Source organism: Heterodontus francisci, chromosome 25, assembly GCF_036365525.1.
Source record: "Heterodontus francisci isolate sHetFra1 chromosome 25, sHetFra1.hap1, whole genome shotgun sequence".
NCBI classification, from domain to species: Eukaryota; Metazoa; Chordata; class Chondrichthyes; order Heterodontiformes; family Heterodontidae; genus Heterodontus; species Heterodontus francisci.
In genome coordinates, this window is record NC_090395.1 from 64,038,729 (window position 1) to 64,053,847 (window position 15,119).

A 15,119-nucleotide genomic window follows, 5' to 3' on the forward strand; every position below is an offset into this window, starting at 1 on the left:
TCAGTCACTTTGAGACACTCCCTGAGTACAGCAGGAACTGTAACTCTATCAATATATATTCCCATCAATTACACAGCCTTCAGGATTTTGACCCTCCCAATTCTTCCTCGTTGTTGCAATAATTTCTGCTTTTTCTATATTCCAGGAAATGCTTGCACTGGGCTGCGGTAACTTTTTTGGATCATTTTTCAACATCCACGTTATCTGTTGTGCGTTATCAGTTACTTTGGCTGTGGAAGCAGGTGGTGGAAGCTCACAGGTAAATCAACTAATTTCTCTGCCACTATCATTACTGAAGCTGTGGATCCCAACTGGCAAAGCAGAGGCGTGAGGGCCTAGAAGTATGTATAAGGGTACTGATACAGTTTAACTAATGAAACTCATTCAGCTTACCAACATTGATAAGTTCCTGCTGCTTATCCGGCCACATGTCCTACCACTTGACAGAGCATGGTGTGGTCAGTTGGGATTTCATGGTCATTAGTGTTGCTCATTATGACATTCGTGAGGGCCTCATGGTACCTGCTGCCCACCTATCATGGACGTATGGCAACTTGTGACTACCCTTTTGTGGGCTGGATGTAATTAAGCGGGACTGTGCTGGCTCCAAGCCAAAACATCTAGTGATGGAAATTCAGACCCAAGTATGAGACCTCGGACCAGGAGTAGATCATTCAGCCCGTTGCACCAATTACTTGGATCATGGCTGCTCTGTACCTCAACTTCATTTTCCTGTCTTTGATCCATATCCCTTGATTCTTTACCAACCAAAAATCTATTGATTTCAGTCTTGAAAATTTCAATTGACCCAGAATCCATCCAGTGACAGACTTGGCAATCTGATATTTGATCGAAGCAAGCACTGCATTTCAGTGCACTTTGAATGATTGGCAAGTCAGCCTGGCTCATTAATGGGACCTGGAGGATTAGACTCACATTGAGGATGGAATTCTTCCCACTCAAGCTCCATGTAACTATGGAAAGTGCTGCCCTAATGGATGGTACAGATTTGACTAAATAAGCAGCAGAAACATATCAATGCTGATAAGCTGTGTGATTATCATTAGTTAAACTGGAGCAGTATCCTTATATGAATTTAGAGACCCTGAAGCTTTTGCTTTATCAGTTTACATCTCAGCTCTCCAGACTGAAAGGGTGCGTCCCTGAAGGGAGTGAGTGTACAATCCATATCTGGCAAACAACAACAGAACCAGAATGGTCGCATAGTGTTTATGTCACTTGACTAGTAATCCAGAGACCTGGACTAATGTCCCAAAGACATGAGTTCACAAACCCACCATTGCAGCTGGGAATTTATATTCCATTAGTTAAATAAATCTGGAATATAAAGCCAGTCCCAGCAATGCTGATCCTGAAACTACCAAACTGCTGTTAAAAACCCACCTGGCTCATTATTTTCTTTTAAAGAAGGAAATCTGCCGTCCTTTTCCGAGTCTGGCCTACATGTGATTCCAGACTCTTAACTGCCCTCTGAAGTGGCCCAGCAAGACACTTAGTTGTATGAAACTGAATAAGAACTCCCTCCCTAACAGCACTGTGGACTGCAGCTGTTCAAGAAGGCGGCTCACCACCACCTTTTCAAGGTCAATTAGGGATGGGCAATAAATGCTGGCCTAGCCAGCGACGCCCACATCCCATGAATGAAATGAAACGTTACCTGTGTGAATTTCTCATTCACTAAGTTTGGAGACTCTAAAACAGGGTTTCCATGCCTTTTGACGAAACCAATTTGTTGTTTAATCAGTTCTTTGGTGTTGGTTCAGTGATTGTATGGAATTGTCTAAAATCATTTTCACTCAGAACACAATTCTGTTTCTTTACAAAATCATGTTGACTGACATCTATCCAACAAAATGAACCATACTAGGAACGCATGGGTATACATATCAGGAAAGGGTGAACAGGCTGAGTCTCTTTTCTCTTGAAAAAAGAAGGCTGAGGGGGTGACCAAAGAGATGTCTTTAAAATGATGAAAGATTTCGATAGAGTGGATCCAGAGAGAATTGGCTTGATTTTCAATTCGGGGTCGGGAACCCGACGCCCGGATAATTTTCAGGTCTTGACCCATGCTGCATCTGCGTTGCTCACGCATCACAGCCTAACTGGGCAGGAAAGTGACCATATGGCCAAATGAGAGGTACTACGCAGGATCCAGCACAAGATCCCCCAAGTGCTAAGATTTTTCACCATTTAAAAAAAAACTTTAACCTCTGTCCACATTGAACCCAATAGCTGTGCATCAGCCTGTTCAGATTCTCAGATTTTCCAATTGAAAATTGCAGTCTCACCCTCCATGGCCCATTAACAAGCTCCTCAAGTAGTTTAACAGGCTGTTAATTGAATGCGATCGGGTTCTCGACTCCCACCAACACCACCCACCCCCCCCCAACCCCGTCCTTATTTGGAAAATTGGAACATGTCCTGGAGGCGTCGGGATCCAGAGACGCTTCCGGGAACACACTTTTCAATCCGCGTCTGCACCCGTGCTCACTTTGAAAAGCCATCCCAATGTTTTCGCTTGTGGGGAACAGCATAACCCGAGGCCATCAATATAAGATAGTTACCAAGAAATCCAATAGGGTATTCAGAAGAAATCTTTTTACCCAGAAAGTAGTGTGAATGTGGAACTTGCTAGCACAGGGAGTGGTTGAAGTGAATAGTATCGATGCATTTAAGGGGAAGCTGGATACGAATATGAGGGAGAAGGAATAGAGGGTTACGCTGATAGATATAGATGAGGAGAGATGGGAGGAGGCTTGAGGGGAGCATAAATGCTGGCATGGACTGGTTGGGCTGAATGACCTGTTTCTGTGCCAAATATCCTATGTAATCCTATGTACTTACTTAATCTGGGGTTTAGCAAACTTGATTCATGGCACTCTCAATGTTCTGGTCATTATATGAATCCCTGGAAAATCAGGATCCCCGCAAATAGTTGTGCTGACCACTGCGCCCGCTTCTCCAATCTAGGTTTTCCTGGCGGAAGCATAGCCCACCCACATTTATCCTAGTGTCCAAAAACGCTTGCTTTTCCGAGATCTCCCAATATAATTTTGGCAGGAATCCACCAGAATGGTTGCAAACGCAGCCTGGACCTGGACACTGCAGATCCTTTATGTCCTGGCCTTATGTCTGAGATGCCAAAGGGCCTAGTGGGTTAGAGCTTCCATTCACTCCTACAACAACCTGAGCATAAAGAGCTCAGTGCCAGGGGTGAGGGCTCCCAAAGTTGTGAGTTTTCGTGCCCTGGTCCACAACCAGGATCTCGTGTCATGGTAGTGCTGATGGAAGCCGGGCTCACCAGAGGAGCCAGGTCGAGATTGGGGCCTGAACTCACAAAGATCAGGGTAGCATAATTTCTTTTTATCTGGGTAAGAATGGATCTGACCCAGATAACTTGGAATCAAAGGTTGGCAGGCAATGGGCTTCCTTTAAAGAAGAGATAGTTTGGGCACAGTCAAGGTATATTCCCATGAAGGGGAAAGGTAGGGCAAACAAATCCAGAGCTCCCTGAATGATGAAGAAGAAAAAGCGTGCTTTTGGCAGATGTCAGATGAATAACACAACTGAGAATCATGCTCAATATAGAGGGTTCAGAGGGGAAATAAAAAAGCAAATAAGGGAAACAAAGAGAGTGTATGAAAAGAGACTGGCAGCCATCATAAAAGGGAATACAGAAGTTTTCTGCATGGATATAAATAGTAAAAGAGTGGTAAAAGGAGGAATGGGGCTGATTAGAGACCAATAAGGGGATTTACGTATGGAGGAAGGGGGCATGGCTGAGGTATTAAATGAATACTTTGCATCTGCCTTTACCAAGAAAAAAGATGCTGCACAGGTCATGATGAAAGAGGAGGTATTTCAGACACTTGAATGGTTTAAAATTGATAAAGAGGAGCTATTAGATAGGCTATCTGTACTTAAAGTTGATAAAGCACCAGGACCAAATGAGACAATGATACTGAGGGAAGTGAGAGTGGAAATTGTGGAGGCACTGGTCATAATGTTCCTGTCTTTTTTAGACTTGGGGTGGTCCCAGAGGACTGAAGAATTGTAAATGTTACACCCTTGTTCAAAAAAAGCTGTAAAGATAAGCCCAGCAACTACAGGCCAGTCAGATTAACCTGGTGGGGAAGCTTCTAGATAATTTGGGACAAAATTAATATGGTCACTTGGGCAAATACGGGTTAATTAAGGAAAGCCAGCACGGATTTGCTAAGGGAAAATTGTGTTTAACTAACTTGCTGGAGTTTTTTGATGAGGTAACAGAGAGGGTTGATGAGGGTAATGCTGTTGATGTGGTGTACATGGACTTCCAAAAGGCAATTGATAAAGTGCCACATAACAGACTTATCAGCAAAGTTATAGCTGATGGGATAAAAGGTACAGTAGCAACATGGATACGAAATTGGCTAAGTGACGGGAAACAGAGTAGTGGTTAATGGATGTTTTTCGGACTGGAGGAAGGTATGCAGTGGGATTCCCCAGGGGCCAGTGTTAGGATCCCTGTTTTTCTTGACATAAATTAATGACCTAGACTTGGGTGTACAAGGCACAACCTCAAAATTTGCGGATGACACAAAACTTGGAAGTATTGTGAACTGTGAGAAAGGTAGTGATAAACTTCAGGAGGTCATAGACAGGCTGTTGGAATGGGCAGACAAGTGGCAGATGAAATTGAATGCAGGGAAGTGTGAAGTGATTCATTGTGCTAGAAAGAACGAGGAGAGGCAATATAAATAAAGGGTACAATTCTAAAGGAGGTCTAGGAGCAGAGGGATTTGGGGGTATATGTGCACAAATCATTGAAATTTGCAGGGCAAGTTGAGAAAGTGGTCAATAAAGAAAACGGGATCCTGTGCTTTATAATTAGGGACATAAAGCAGAAACAATGATAAACCTGTATAAAACACTGGTTTGGCCTCAACTGGAGACTTGTGTCCAATTCTGGCATCACACTTCAGGGAGGATTTTAAGGCATTAGAGTGGGTGCAGAAAAGATTCGTGAGAATGGTTCCAGGGATGAGGAACTTCAGTTACATGGATAGATTGGAGAAGCTGGGGCTGTTGTCCTTGGAGAAGAGAGTCTTAAGGGGAAATTAGATAAAGGTATTCAAAATCATGAGGATTCTAGACAGAGTACATAGGGAGAGACTGTTCCCATTGGCAGAAGGACCCAGAACCAGAGGGCACCGATTTAAGGTGATCGGCAAAGGAAGAATTGGCGTCATGGTGAAAGACATTTTTATTGCAGTGAGTGGTTAGGATCTGGAATGCACTGCATGAGTGTGTGGTGGAGGCAGATTTAGTCAAAGCCTTCAAAAGAGAATTGGATAAATATCTGAAGAGAAGAAATTTGCAGGCCTATGGGGAAAAGGGCAGGGAGTGTGTCTAGGTGAGTTGCTCTTGCAGAGAGCTGACCCAGACTTGATGGGCTGAATGGCCTCCTGTGTTGTAATCATTCTGATTCTATGTATACTGTTTGCACAGGGCTCATTTATTCAACACACTGACTGTGACTTAAATGAGACTTAATTTTCTTTCTGTACTTTTTAGTGTGCTGGCGGAAACAAATTCCCTCATTATATATTATTGGAGCTCAGGTACATCAGAATGAGCTGAGCAGCCATTATGCCAATGTTGAACGTTACAAATGCAGATACTTGTCAAAACAGGCCATCTGCTACCGCTAAGGTCAGCTGCGCACTGGCTGGTCTTTTTGATGTCTGTGACTGCCTGTAACAATCCATTAACATAGAAGTTTAGTTTGTTGTCACTTTTACTGAGAGTGCAAAATAAATATTTATCCTTGGCTGCAGGCCTTCAAAATGCACCTTGTGATATGATGTGTCATCTCTTCTTTCCAGTTTGCAAGTCTGTTTGTAATACTTGTGGTGTTTGTGGTACTCATGGCTTTGGGAACATACTTGCAGCCACTTCCTAAGGTAAGATCTTTTTAATTTTTTTTAAATTTTAAGATACAGCACTGAAACAGGCCCTTCGGCCCACCGAGTCTGTGCCGACCATCAACCACCCATTTATACTAATCCCATATTCCTACCACATCCCCTATATTCCCCTACCACCTACTGATACTAGGGGCAATTTATAATGGCCAATTTACCTATCAACCTGCAAGTCTTTGGCTGTGGGAGGAAACTGGAGCACCCGGCGAAAACCCACATGGTCACAGGGAGAACTTGCAAACTCCGCACAGGCAGTACCCAGAATTGAACCTGGGTCGCTGGAGATGTGAGGCTGCGGTGCTAACCACTGCGCCACTGTGCTGCCCCATTATTTTACATCGTGATGCATACAGTGGAAAGGAAGAACATACATTTCTATAATGTTTTTCATGTCCTTAGGGCCTCCCAAAATGCTTGACTGCAAAATAATTATTTTTTTAAGTGTAGTGACTGTTGTAATGTAGGGAATGCAGCCAATTTGTGCACAGCCAAGGTCCCACAAACAACAATGTGGCAAATAACAGATAATCTGTTTTTACTGCTATTGTTGTGGGCTAATTTATAACCAGGACACTGGGAGAATCCACTAATCTTCTCCAAGTAATGCCATTGGGCCCTTGCGGCCAACTGAGGGAGCAACATCAATTTAGCGCCTCACTCAAAAGATGGTACTTCTGACAACGCTGCATCCCCTCGGTGTCTGCCTAGATTATGTGCTTAAACAGCACGAGGACATGCCAGATACACTGCACAGGTCAGGCAGCATCTGCAGAGAGAACAGACAAATCAACTTCTCAGGTGTGGATGTTCTGCAGTGTGGCTCCAACCCACAACCTTCTGACTCAGAGATGAGAGTGCAACCAATGAACCAAAGCTGTAAAGAGTAATGCTGAGCACAATTTCAAGTTAATGTTTGACTGTAGGAGAAGAGGACATAGGTGCAAACTGGTCAAACAATGACAAACACCTGGAATGGACTCTGGGTAAAGTAGAGCAGACAAAACTCTGAAGTCGTTCAAGAGGTGGTCAGACTCCTACCGTGGGATGAACTAGATGGGCCAAATAGCCTCCCTCATCTCTGCATATCGATGTGATTTAAAGGGGGCCTAGGTGGGGTACCAGGAACCTGGGGAGGAAATGACAGCATACGAAAGGAAAGGGTCTACTCTAGAGTACCGTTTGATGCTGCATAATCCTTACCTTTTTTTTTAAATACAGCAGCATTTGATATTATTTAAATACATAAGATGTGTTTTCCTTTTGTACCTAGGCTGTGCTGGGAGCGCTGATAGCAGTGAACCTGAAAAACACCTTGATGCAGGTCACAGACCCCTATTACCTGTGGAAGAAAAGCAAACTGGACTGTGTGAGTGGCGTTTTCTTATTATAAGTACGAGAACCACAAGTAACATGTTAATTGCGGTGTGTCAACACATGCGTGTACAAGCACACTCTTGCACATGCAACTCCCAGTAGCTCTGCCCTAACATGCTGCTTAGGAGCCCAGGTTTCTTGCATGCATTTTGAAAACTGAGATACTCAAAGGTCTAATGAAATCTATTAGAATTAGAGGGTCCACTTACAAAATGCACAGAAACTATGGCACCAAATAGTTCATTCCACTTCCAAGGTTTGATTCCTGACCTACACTAAGTTGCATGATTATCACAGCAACAACATCATGAATTTAAATAGTGCCTTTAATGTAATTAAATGTCCTGCGGTGCTTCACAGGAACATTATCAGACAAAATTTGACACTAAGCCGCATATGGAGGTATTAGGATAGCTGACCAAAAGCTTGGTCAAAGAAGTAGGTTTTAAGAAGCTTCTTAAAAGAAGGGAGAGAGATGGAAAGGTGGAAACATTTAGGAAGAGAATTCCAGAGCTTGTGTCATAGACAGCTGAAGGCACAGCCGCCACTGGTGGAGCAATTAAAATTGGGGAAGCAGAAGAGGCCAGAATTGCAGAAGTGCAGAGTTGTCGGAGGACTGGAGGGCCAGAGGAGGTTACAGAGAGAGGGACATGAAAAATCGGCCATGTCCTGATGGCTACGCAGTGACCCTTGCTGGAAGGTGAGCAGGTGTGAACACTGGTTAAGGGCACACTCGGCATGAAATGTGCTGCCTTTCACGGTCAAATAGCTTGCCAATACTAGCTGCTCATGCATGAAAAATGGCTGCTTAGGAGAGGTACACAAAAGCAGCTGGCACCCATGGAACTGTGCCCTCAGCATGAATCAGCAGCTTCTAGAGAGAAGACTGGAAACCAAAATTGGCACAGAAGAACAGTGTGAGGGGTTGCTAAATAGATGTGGTAAAGAAAACTGTGGTAGGGAAAAAAGTTGGGAAAACTAGGAAACCCACACGAAAGTGCCAGAGATATGAATCTGCAGCAAACATTACAAATGGCTTACTTAGGTCAACCTCATCGGTTTTGAAGTTCTTTATACTGAAAGTGATGTTAAGCAATAGCTGTTAACAGACCCCCACTGGGTCTTTTCAGATGTAATATTGGTTTTGTTTCTGTGGAGAACATTTGCTTCTTTCATGTACAATTTACACATCCTCTCTTTATGCCTCAGTGCGTGTGGATCGTGAGTTTCCTGTCAGCATTTCTGCTCGGTTTGCCCTATGGTGTGGCTGTTGGAGTTGGATTCTCGGCGCTGGTTGTTGTGTTTCAAACACAATTGTAAGTATGTTAGCAATCTTCATCGGTTCTTAAAACTCAATTTATGCAATCAGGAAGAAAACACTCAGGTCTGGATCTCATAATTAAGCTCAAAGGTCTTGGACATTTGAAGTGAATGAAACAGCATACAGAAAGATAAGAGAAGTGCAGTTGCTGTGGACACCAAACGCTGTTGTATAAGTGGGGCATTACACTCCCTTTAATCACTTTGGTCAAGACCTGCTCTTTTGGGCAACTAAGTGATTCCTACCACGTTTGTTGTTTTTTTAAACCAGAAGTGGCTGCTGGAAACATCTACTTTTATCATTTAACCCCCCAACTCCTAACATTGATGGTAAAACCACTGCCGAAAGAGCTGGATAGTTAGCTGGTGGAACGGCCTGTTTCCCCGAGCCAAATATTCTTTTTCAATGCTAATGAAAAAGAGCCCATCTCGGGGGTTTGTCTTATTTAAGCGTGGCATGCTCGGTCCTCATTCGGCTCCTGTTTGTCATCCTGAGTCATGTACGTGTGTTTGTGCACATGATGGGGCTAGAATGAGGATTAGCCATAACGAGAATAGGATAAATAGAGAGAAACTATTTTTGCCAGTGGGCGAATCCAGCACAAGGGGCATAACCTTAAAATTAGAGCTCGGACATTCAGGGCTGATGTCAGGAAACATTTCCTCACAGAAAAGACAATGAAAATTTGGAACTCCCTCCCCCAAAAAGCTTTTGAGGCTGGGGCTTAATTGAAAATTTCAAAACTGAGATTGACAGATTTTTGTTAGGTAAGGGTATTAAGGGACTTGGAACCAAAGTGGGTAAATAGAGTTAAGATGCACATCAGCCAGGATCTTACTGAATGGCAGAACAGGATTGGAGGGCGGAATATCCCTCCTGTCCCTATGTTCTTAACTCCCCTTCCCCTCACTATGGTCAAATAACTTGCTGGACTGTTGAAAACACAACTGCCTCACTAATATCCTTTACTGATAGAAACCTGCTGACCTTGCCTGGTCTGGCCTATATTTTAGACATCAGTCCCACACTAACGTGGTTGTCTTTCAGTTGCCCTCTGCAGTGGCCTAATAAGCCACTTAGTCATACAAAACCACCAATGTAGTGGTTCAAGAGGACAGCCCACCACTGCCTTCTCAGGGCAACTAGCAATGCCAGCCTTACCAGAGATGCCCACATCCCGAAAATGAAGAAAATGAACCTTGTCAAGTTAGCAGAGAATGGCCCTGAGATGTGGCACTGATCTCCCATCAACAATCAAGCAAAACACTCAAAGTTGTGATGGAACTCAACTTGGGGTTTGGTATATTCTTCTACATATTCAACAAAATGTCCCAGCTGGACAAACTGTCTCGTACGCAATTGCTGCTAATGGATATGAAATTGGTACTTGGGGCTAATGTCCCGCAAAAGCAAACTTCAAACAGAGCTCATAGCGACAGCTGAAACATTTCCAACTTGATGTGGTTTCCTCTGTATTTTCCTTCATTTCTTCACAACCTGGAATTTTTGTTCCACAAAAATATACCGTTTCATAATAGTTGTGCCAGCTGTTTTAACACTTTGTTTTTGCATAAAATTAATCTGCCAGACATCAAAACAAAATGAAAAAGTATGAAACAGGCACATTTACTTTGGAAAAAGTTTCAAAGGAAACACTGGGACGACCAAATAGCTTGTCCAGGTCCCCTCTGCCTCATGTGCAGTTTCAGACTTGACCGAGATTCTGGTTTGTTTATTTAATCCTTATGGTGATATGTAGAATAAAGACACAAACTCCTTTCTTCAATAATTTGCATCCTTACAATAAAATACAAAGTAACTACAAACCAGGCAACAAGCTGAAAAAATATCAGCTTGATCTGAGAACTCATATTATTTTTGCTGGCTTCAAAAAGAAACCTCAGCGAATATGTTGCTCCCAGTCAACATGTAGCTGGCCAGACTACTGCATAACGTCATGAGATCCATTGAGACCCAATAAGAAGGAACTGTCCAATAGACAAAAGATAATTGTAGAAAGAAACCTGTGGGGAAATCAGGAGATCTTTTTTGGTAGAGCGAGTTGTTGGGATCTGGAAGTCACTTCCGAAAAGCATGGTGGAAGAAGTTTGAATAGTAACTTCAAAAGCGTATTAAATATATACTTAGAAAAGATAACTTTGCTGGTCTATGGAGAAAGAGCAGGGTAGTAGGACTAATTGGATATCTCTTTCAAAGAGCCAGCACAGGCATGATGGGCCAAGTGGCCTCCATCTCTGCTAGATTATTCTAAAATGAGGGTCCCAGTGCTACTTTTTATGGCCTTTGAGGCATTTCAATGCCCTTGTATCTTCAGAATTCCTGTACATTAGAGGAAAACTAAGTCTGCTTCCACCTAGAAGGACAAGGGCAGCGGACGCATGGGAACACCGCCATCTTCAAGTGCTCCTCCAAGTCATACACCATCCTGACTTGGAAATAGCTCCCTGTTCCTTCACTGTCGCAGGATCAAAATCCTGGAACGCCCTCCCTAACAGCACTGTGGATGTATCCACACCAGATGGACTGCAACGGTTCAAGAAAGCAGCTCACCACTACCTTCACAAGAGCAGTTGGGGATGGGCAACAAATGCTGGCCTTGCTAGTGATGCCCTCATCCCAAGAAATGAATAAAGAAAAAAATAAAGGAAGGAAAATGGCAAAGATACAGAATCGCCTGGCTATGACACCTTATTCTTTTCTGTCAGACTCCAAATTAGCCTCGATTTTGTTTCCACAGATGGAAGCCCTCTGATGATGTTATAGGCAGAGAAAAACTGTTCAGACTTGTTTATGGGTTGAAAGCTTTATAACTATTTCATAAAATATCAGCAGAAGAATTTAATTGTTTGCATCCTTACTTTGGTGTATTTGGCTTGAAGCTGTTTCAGTGCAGGAAAAGTATTGGGGGGAACTGTGTGATGTATAGGAAAAAATACTGGGGTGAACAGTACCATGTATAGAAAAAATACTGGAGAGAACTGAGTGATGTATAGGAAAAATACTGGGGGGGAAACTGCGTGATGTATAGGAAAAGCACTGAGGTATGATGCAGAGGAAAAATACCGGGGGGAATCGGTGTGACCTATAGGAAAAGTTCCAGGAGAAATTGTGTCATGGGCAAGGAAAGCAGCGACTGGGGAAACTATGTTATATGCCGAAACAATAAGCGTCCTGTAGAGCAGCAGTGATGGAGCAGAACGGCAGCGGGATGCCACACCACATACAGGAAAGAGACCGATGGTGAGTCAGGAATTCTGACTGGCTTCGTATGCGAGCCAGCTCAATTAACCTTTTCCACTGACAAACAGGAACAGTTGCTGTGAAGGTGTTTACTCTTGAACAAGATGACTCCAAGCCCACAGTGCCCCATCTCTCTGCTTAGTCAGGTCCAGTCACATTCTTATAAAATACCTCATGGCATTGTACAATTAAGGTGCTTCAGGTAGGGGAGTGGTTATATTACTGGACTATGACTCCAGGCCCGAACTAATAATCCAGAGAATGTGGTTTCCAGTCCTACCATGGCAGTTTGAGAATTTTTATTAAATTCTAGAATTTTAAAAAAAAACCGTCAGTAAGCATGCCCATGAAGCTATCAAATTTTAAAAGCACAACTGGTTTATTGAGGTTTTACAGTAAGGGTCACCTGCCACCCTTATCCAGTCTGGCCTACATGTGACTCCAGTCCGAAACCAACGCGGCTGACACTTAACTGCCCTTTGACATGGCCTAGCAAACCAGTAAGTTGCATCAAACACTATGTGGGCTGCAGTGGCTCAAGGAGAAGGCCCGTCACCACCAATCTTGCTGGATGGCCACATCCTGAGAGCGAATTTAAAATAAAATGGATTGGAATTCAGTAGGAATTTTAGAAGCTAATTTTTATTAGCAATCAGCAAACAATGCAATGAAATTGGGTCCTTTGATCTGGGTGAAATCTCAAAGCTTTAAAGAACATTAGCAGCACATTCCAGTATCAATCAAGCCAAGTCACTGAAACACCATCAGATTCCCCCATCTTCGCATGAGCAAGAATACACATTAAAGATATTTGTTTAAATTGTGTACTGCGCAATAGAGGAAATTACTTTGTGAAGTAATAATATGCTGGCAATGCTCCCTGTTTCTACTGTATAAACCAGGATAACCACCAAACCAGCTGCTTTTCTATGATGACACTGCAATTATGTTCATTACCTGCTTCAGTGCTGAGTAGTCTTTAGATTTTAGATTAGATTAGAGATACAGCACGAAACAGGCCCTTCGGCCCACCGAGTCTGTGCCGAACATCAACCACCCATTTATACTAATCCTACACTCATCCCATATTCCTACCAAACATCCCCACCTGTTCCTATATTGCCCTACCACCTACCTATACTAGTGACAATTTATAATGGCCAATTTACCTATCAACCTGCAAGTCTTTTGGCTTGTGGGAGGAAACCGGAGCACCCGGAGAAAACCCACGCAGACACAGGGAGAACTTGCAAACTCCACACAGGCAGTACCAGGAATCGAACCTGGGTCCCTGGAGCTGTGAGGCTGCAGTGCTAACCACTGCGCCACTGTGCCGCTCTTGTGTGTTATGTGGTTATTGTTGCTTCACATGAGTAGCTATTGGAGAGCACCATTTCTGGCAAGTCTAGCACTCAGATCTATAATGAGGGAAAATGGTTGATAGAATCTGAGAAATGGGAGAAGAAGATGAAGTTCCTTTTTAAATTTAAACATAGGAGAATGTCTGCTTCCCTGGTAAGAAACCAGTAATGAAATTATGGGGATAGGGGGATTTGAAATGGGAATTTTGTCAGGATGAAGCTTTTTGGTGTCAGCCTTGGCTCAGCAATCGCAATCTCACCTCTTGAGACATTTAAATCATATAATCAATGCTAAGACTTCAGTGCAGAATGGAGGGAGTGTTGCAGTACTGGAGGTGCTGTTTATTTGGATGAGATGTTAATGCGAAGCCCCGCCTGCCCGCTCAGATGGACTATAATTCTATTCAAAGATGAGTCGGAGAATTCTCCCATTGTACTGACCAACATCTCTCAACCAATATCACAGAACTGATTACCTGGTCACTTACCACAATGCTGTTCACGGGACCTTGCTGTGCACAAATTGGCTGCCGCGTTTCTTCTGTTACAGCAATGACTATGTTTCAAAAAGTTGTTCATTGGCTACAAAGCACTTTGGGGGTCTCCCAAGGTTGCTATATCAATGCAAGATTTTTTTTTTGAAAGCATGTGACAGATTACGGAGAAATGTTGTTGTATTTAGGTCTTGGGCTACGGATGTTGTTCCTTTTAGTGTGGATATTACAGGAGTGTTCAGACACAGAGAGCCATTCTCATCTTTGCTAATGTTTTTCTCCCTGTGCCTTTCTCTCCAGTCGCAATGGCCATCTCGTGGGACAGATAGGAGCCACTGATATTTACAGAAATCCCAAGGTGTATGAAAAGGTAAGGATGTTAATTAATGCAATGATATCTAGGGTGAGTGTTATTTATTTCAAAATGCTGGAAATATTCAGCAGGTCTGGCAGCATCTGTGGAGAGAGAAGCAGAGTTAACGTTTCAGGTCAGTGACCCTTCATCAGATGAAAGGTCACAGACCTGAAACATTGGGTAGGGTTTTGCCATGGGTTTCAGGACCCCGACGTCAGGACAAAATGGGAGCCCTGAGCCTGCACTTGCCGGCAGGGGGAACGTCTTAGCTATTTTCCCGGAGGCGGCCTCGGTAGTCACCGGGATGTAGACGCTGCCGGCCTAATCATATGGCCAGCATCTCTTAGAGCCTCAGTAACCCCACCAGGAGTGGTGGGCGTTGCGAGGCAGTTCAGAGATCAATGGATCAAAGAGGAAAGTTTTAAATTAAAATTCTGTGGAGCCATGAAGCTAGCAGCCTCCCCACACGGCAGGGGGCTGCTCCGTGCCAGGAAATATGCTGGCGGCCTGGAAAAATTGCCCTTAATAGGGCCTTTAATTATTTAAACTGGCTGCCCACCTTCATTCAGCGGGTTGCTGATCATCAGCCAGTCCCACACTGGGAAACTTCCTCAGTGGCAGAAATACATCGGGAAGCTGATACCTTACGGTTATTTTCCTGTTTCCCCCCCCCACCTAATGTCTCCCATCCCGCCATCCCAGGGCTGGGAAATTCCTGTCTATTAACTCGGTCTCTGTCCACAGATGCTGCCAGGACCTGCTGAGTATTTTCTATAATAACAAGAAATGCTGGAAATACTCAGCAGGTCTGGCAGCATCTGTGCAGAGAGAAGCAGAGTTAACATTTCGGGTCAGTGACCCTTCTTCAGAACTAGCACATATTAGAAATGTGAAAGGTTTTAAGCAACTAAAGTGGGGGTGGGGCAATAGATAACAAAGGAGACGGTGTAGATAGGACAAGGTCAC

General features: G+C 43.6%; 1 protein-coding gene across 2 annotated transcripts in view; it reads left to right on the forward strand.

Annotated features, from left to right (window-relative positions):
• Nucleotides 1-15,119, forward strand: part of LOC137383936 (solute carrier family 26 member 9-like) — a 107,881-nt gene that overhangs the window by 60,711 nt on the left and 32,051 nt on the right. For both annotated transcript variants that reach the window (XM_068057347.1, XM_068057348.1), the window contains exons 11-15: nucleotides 146-259; nucleotides 5,889-5,966; nucleotides 7,258-7,353; nucleotides 8,571-8,677; nucleotides 14,099-14,168. In XM_068057347.1, the coding sequence (XP_067913448.1) occupies nucleotides 146-259; nucleotides 5,889-5,966; nucleotides 7,258-7,353; nucleotides 8,571-8,677; nucleotides 14,099-14,168 (465 nt within the window). The remainder of the gene's footprint in view (nucleotides 1-145; nucleotides 260-5,888; nucleotides 5,967-7,257; nucleotides 7,354-8,570; nucleotides 8,678-14,098; nucleotides 14,169-15,119) is intronic.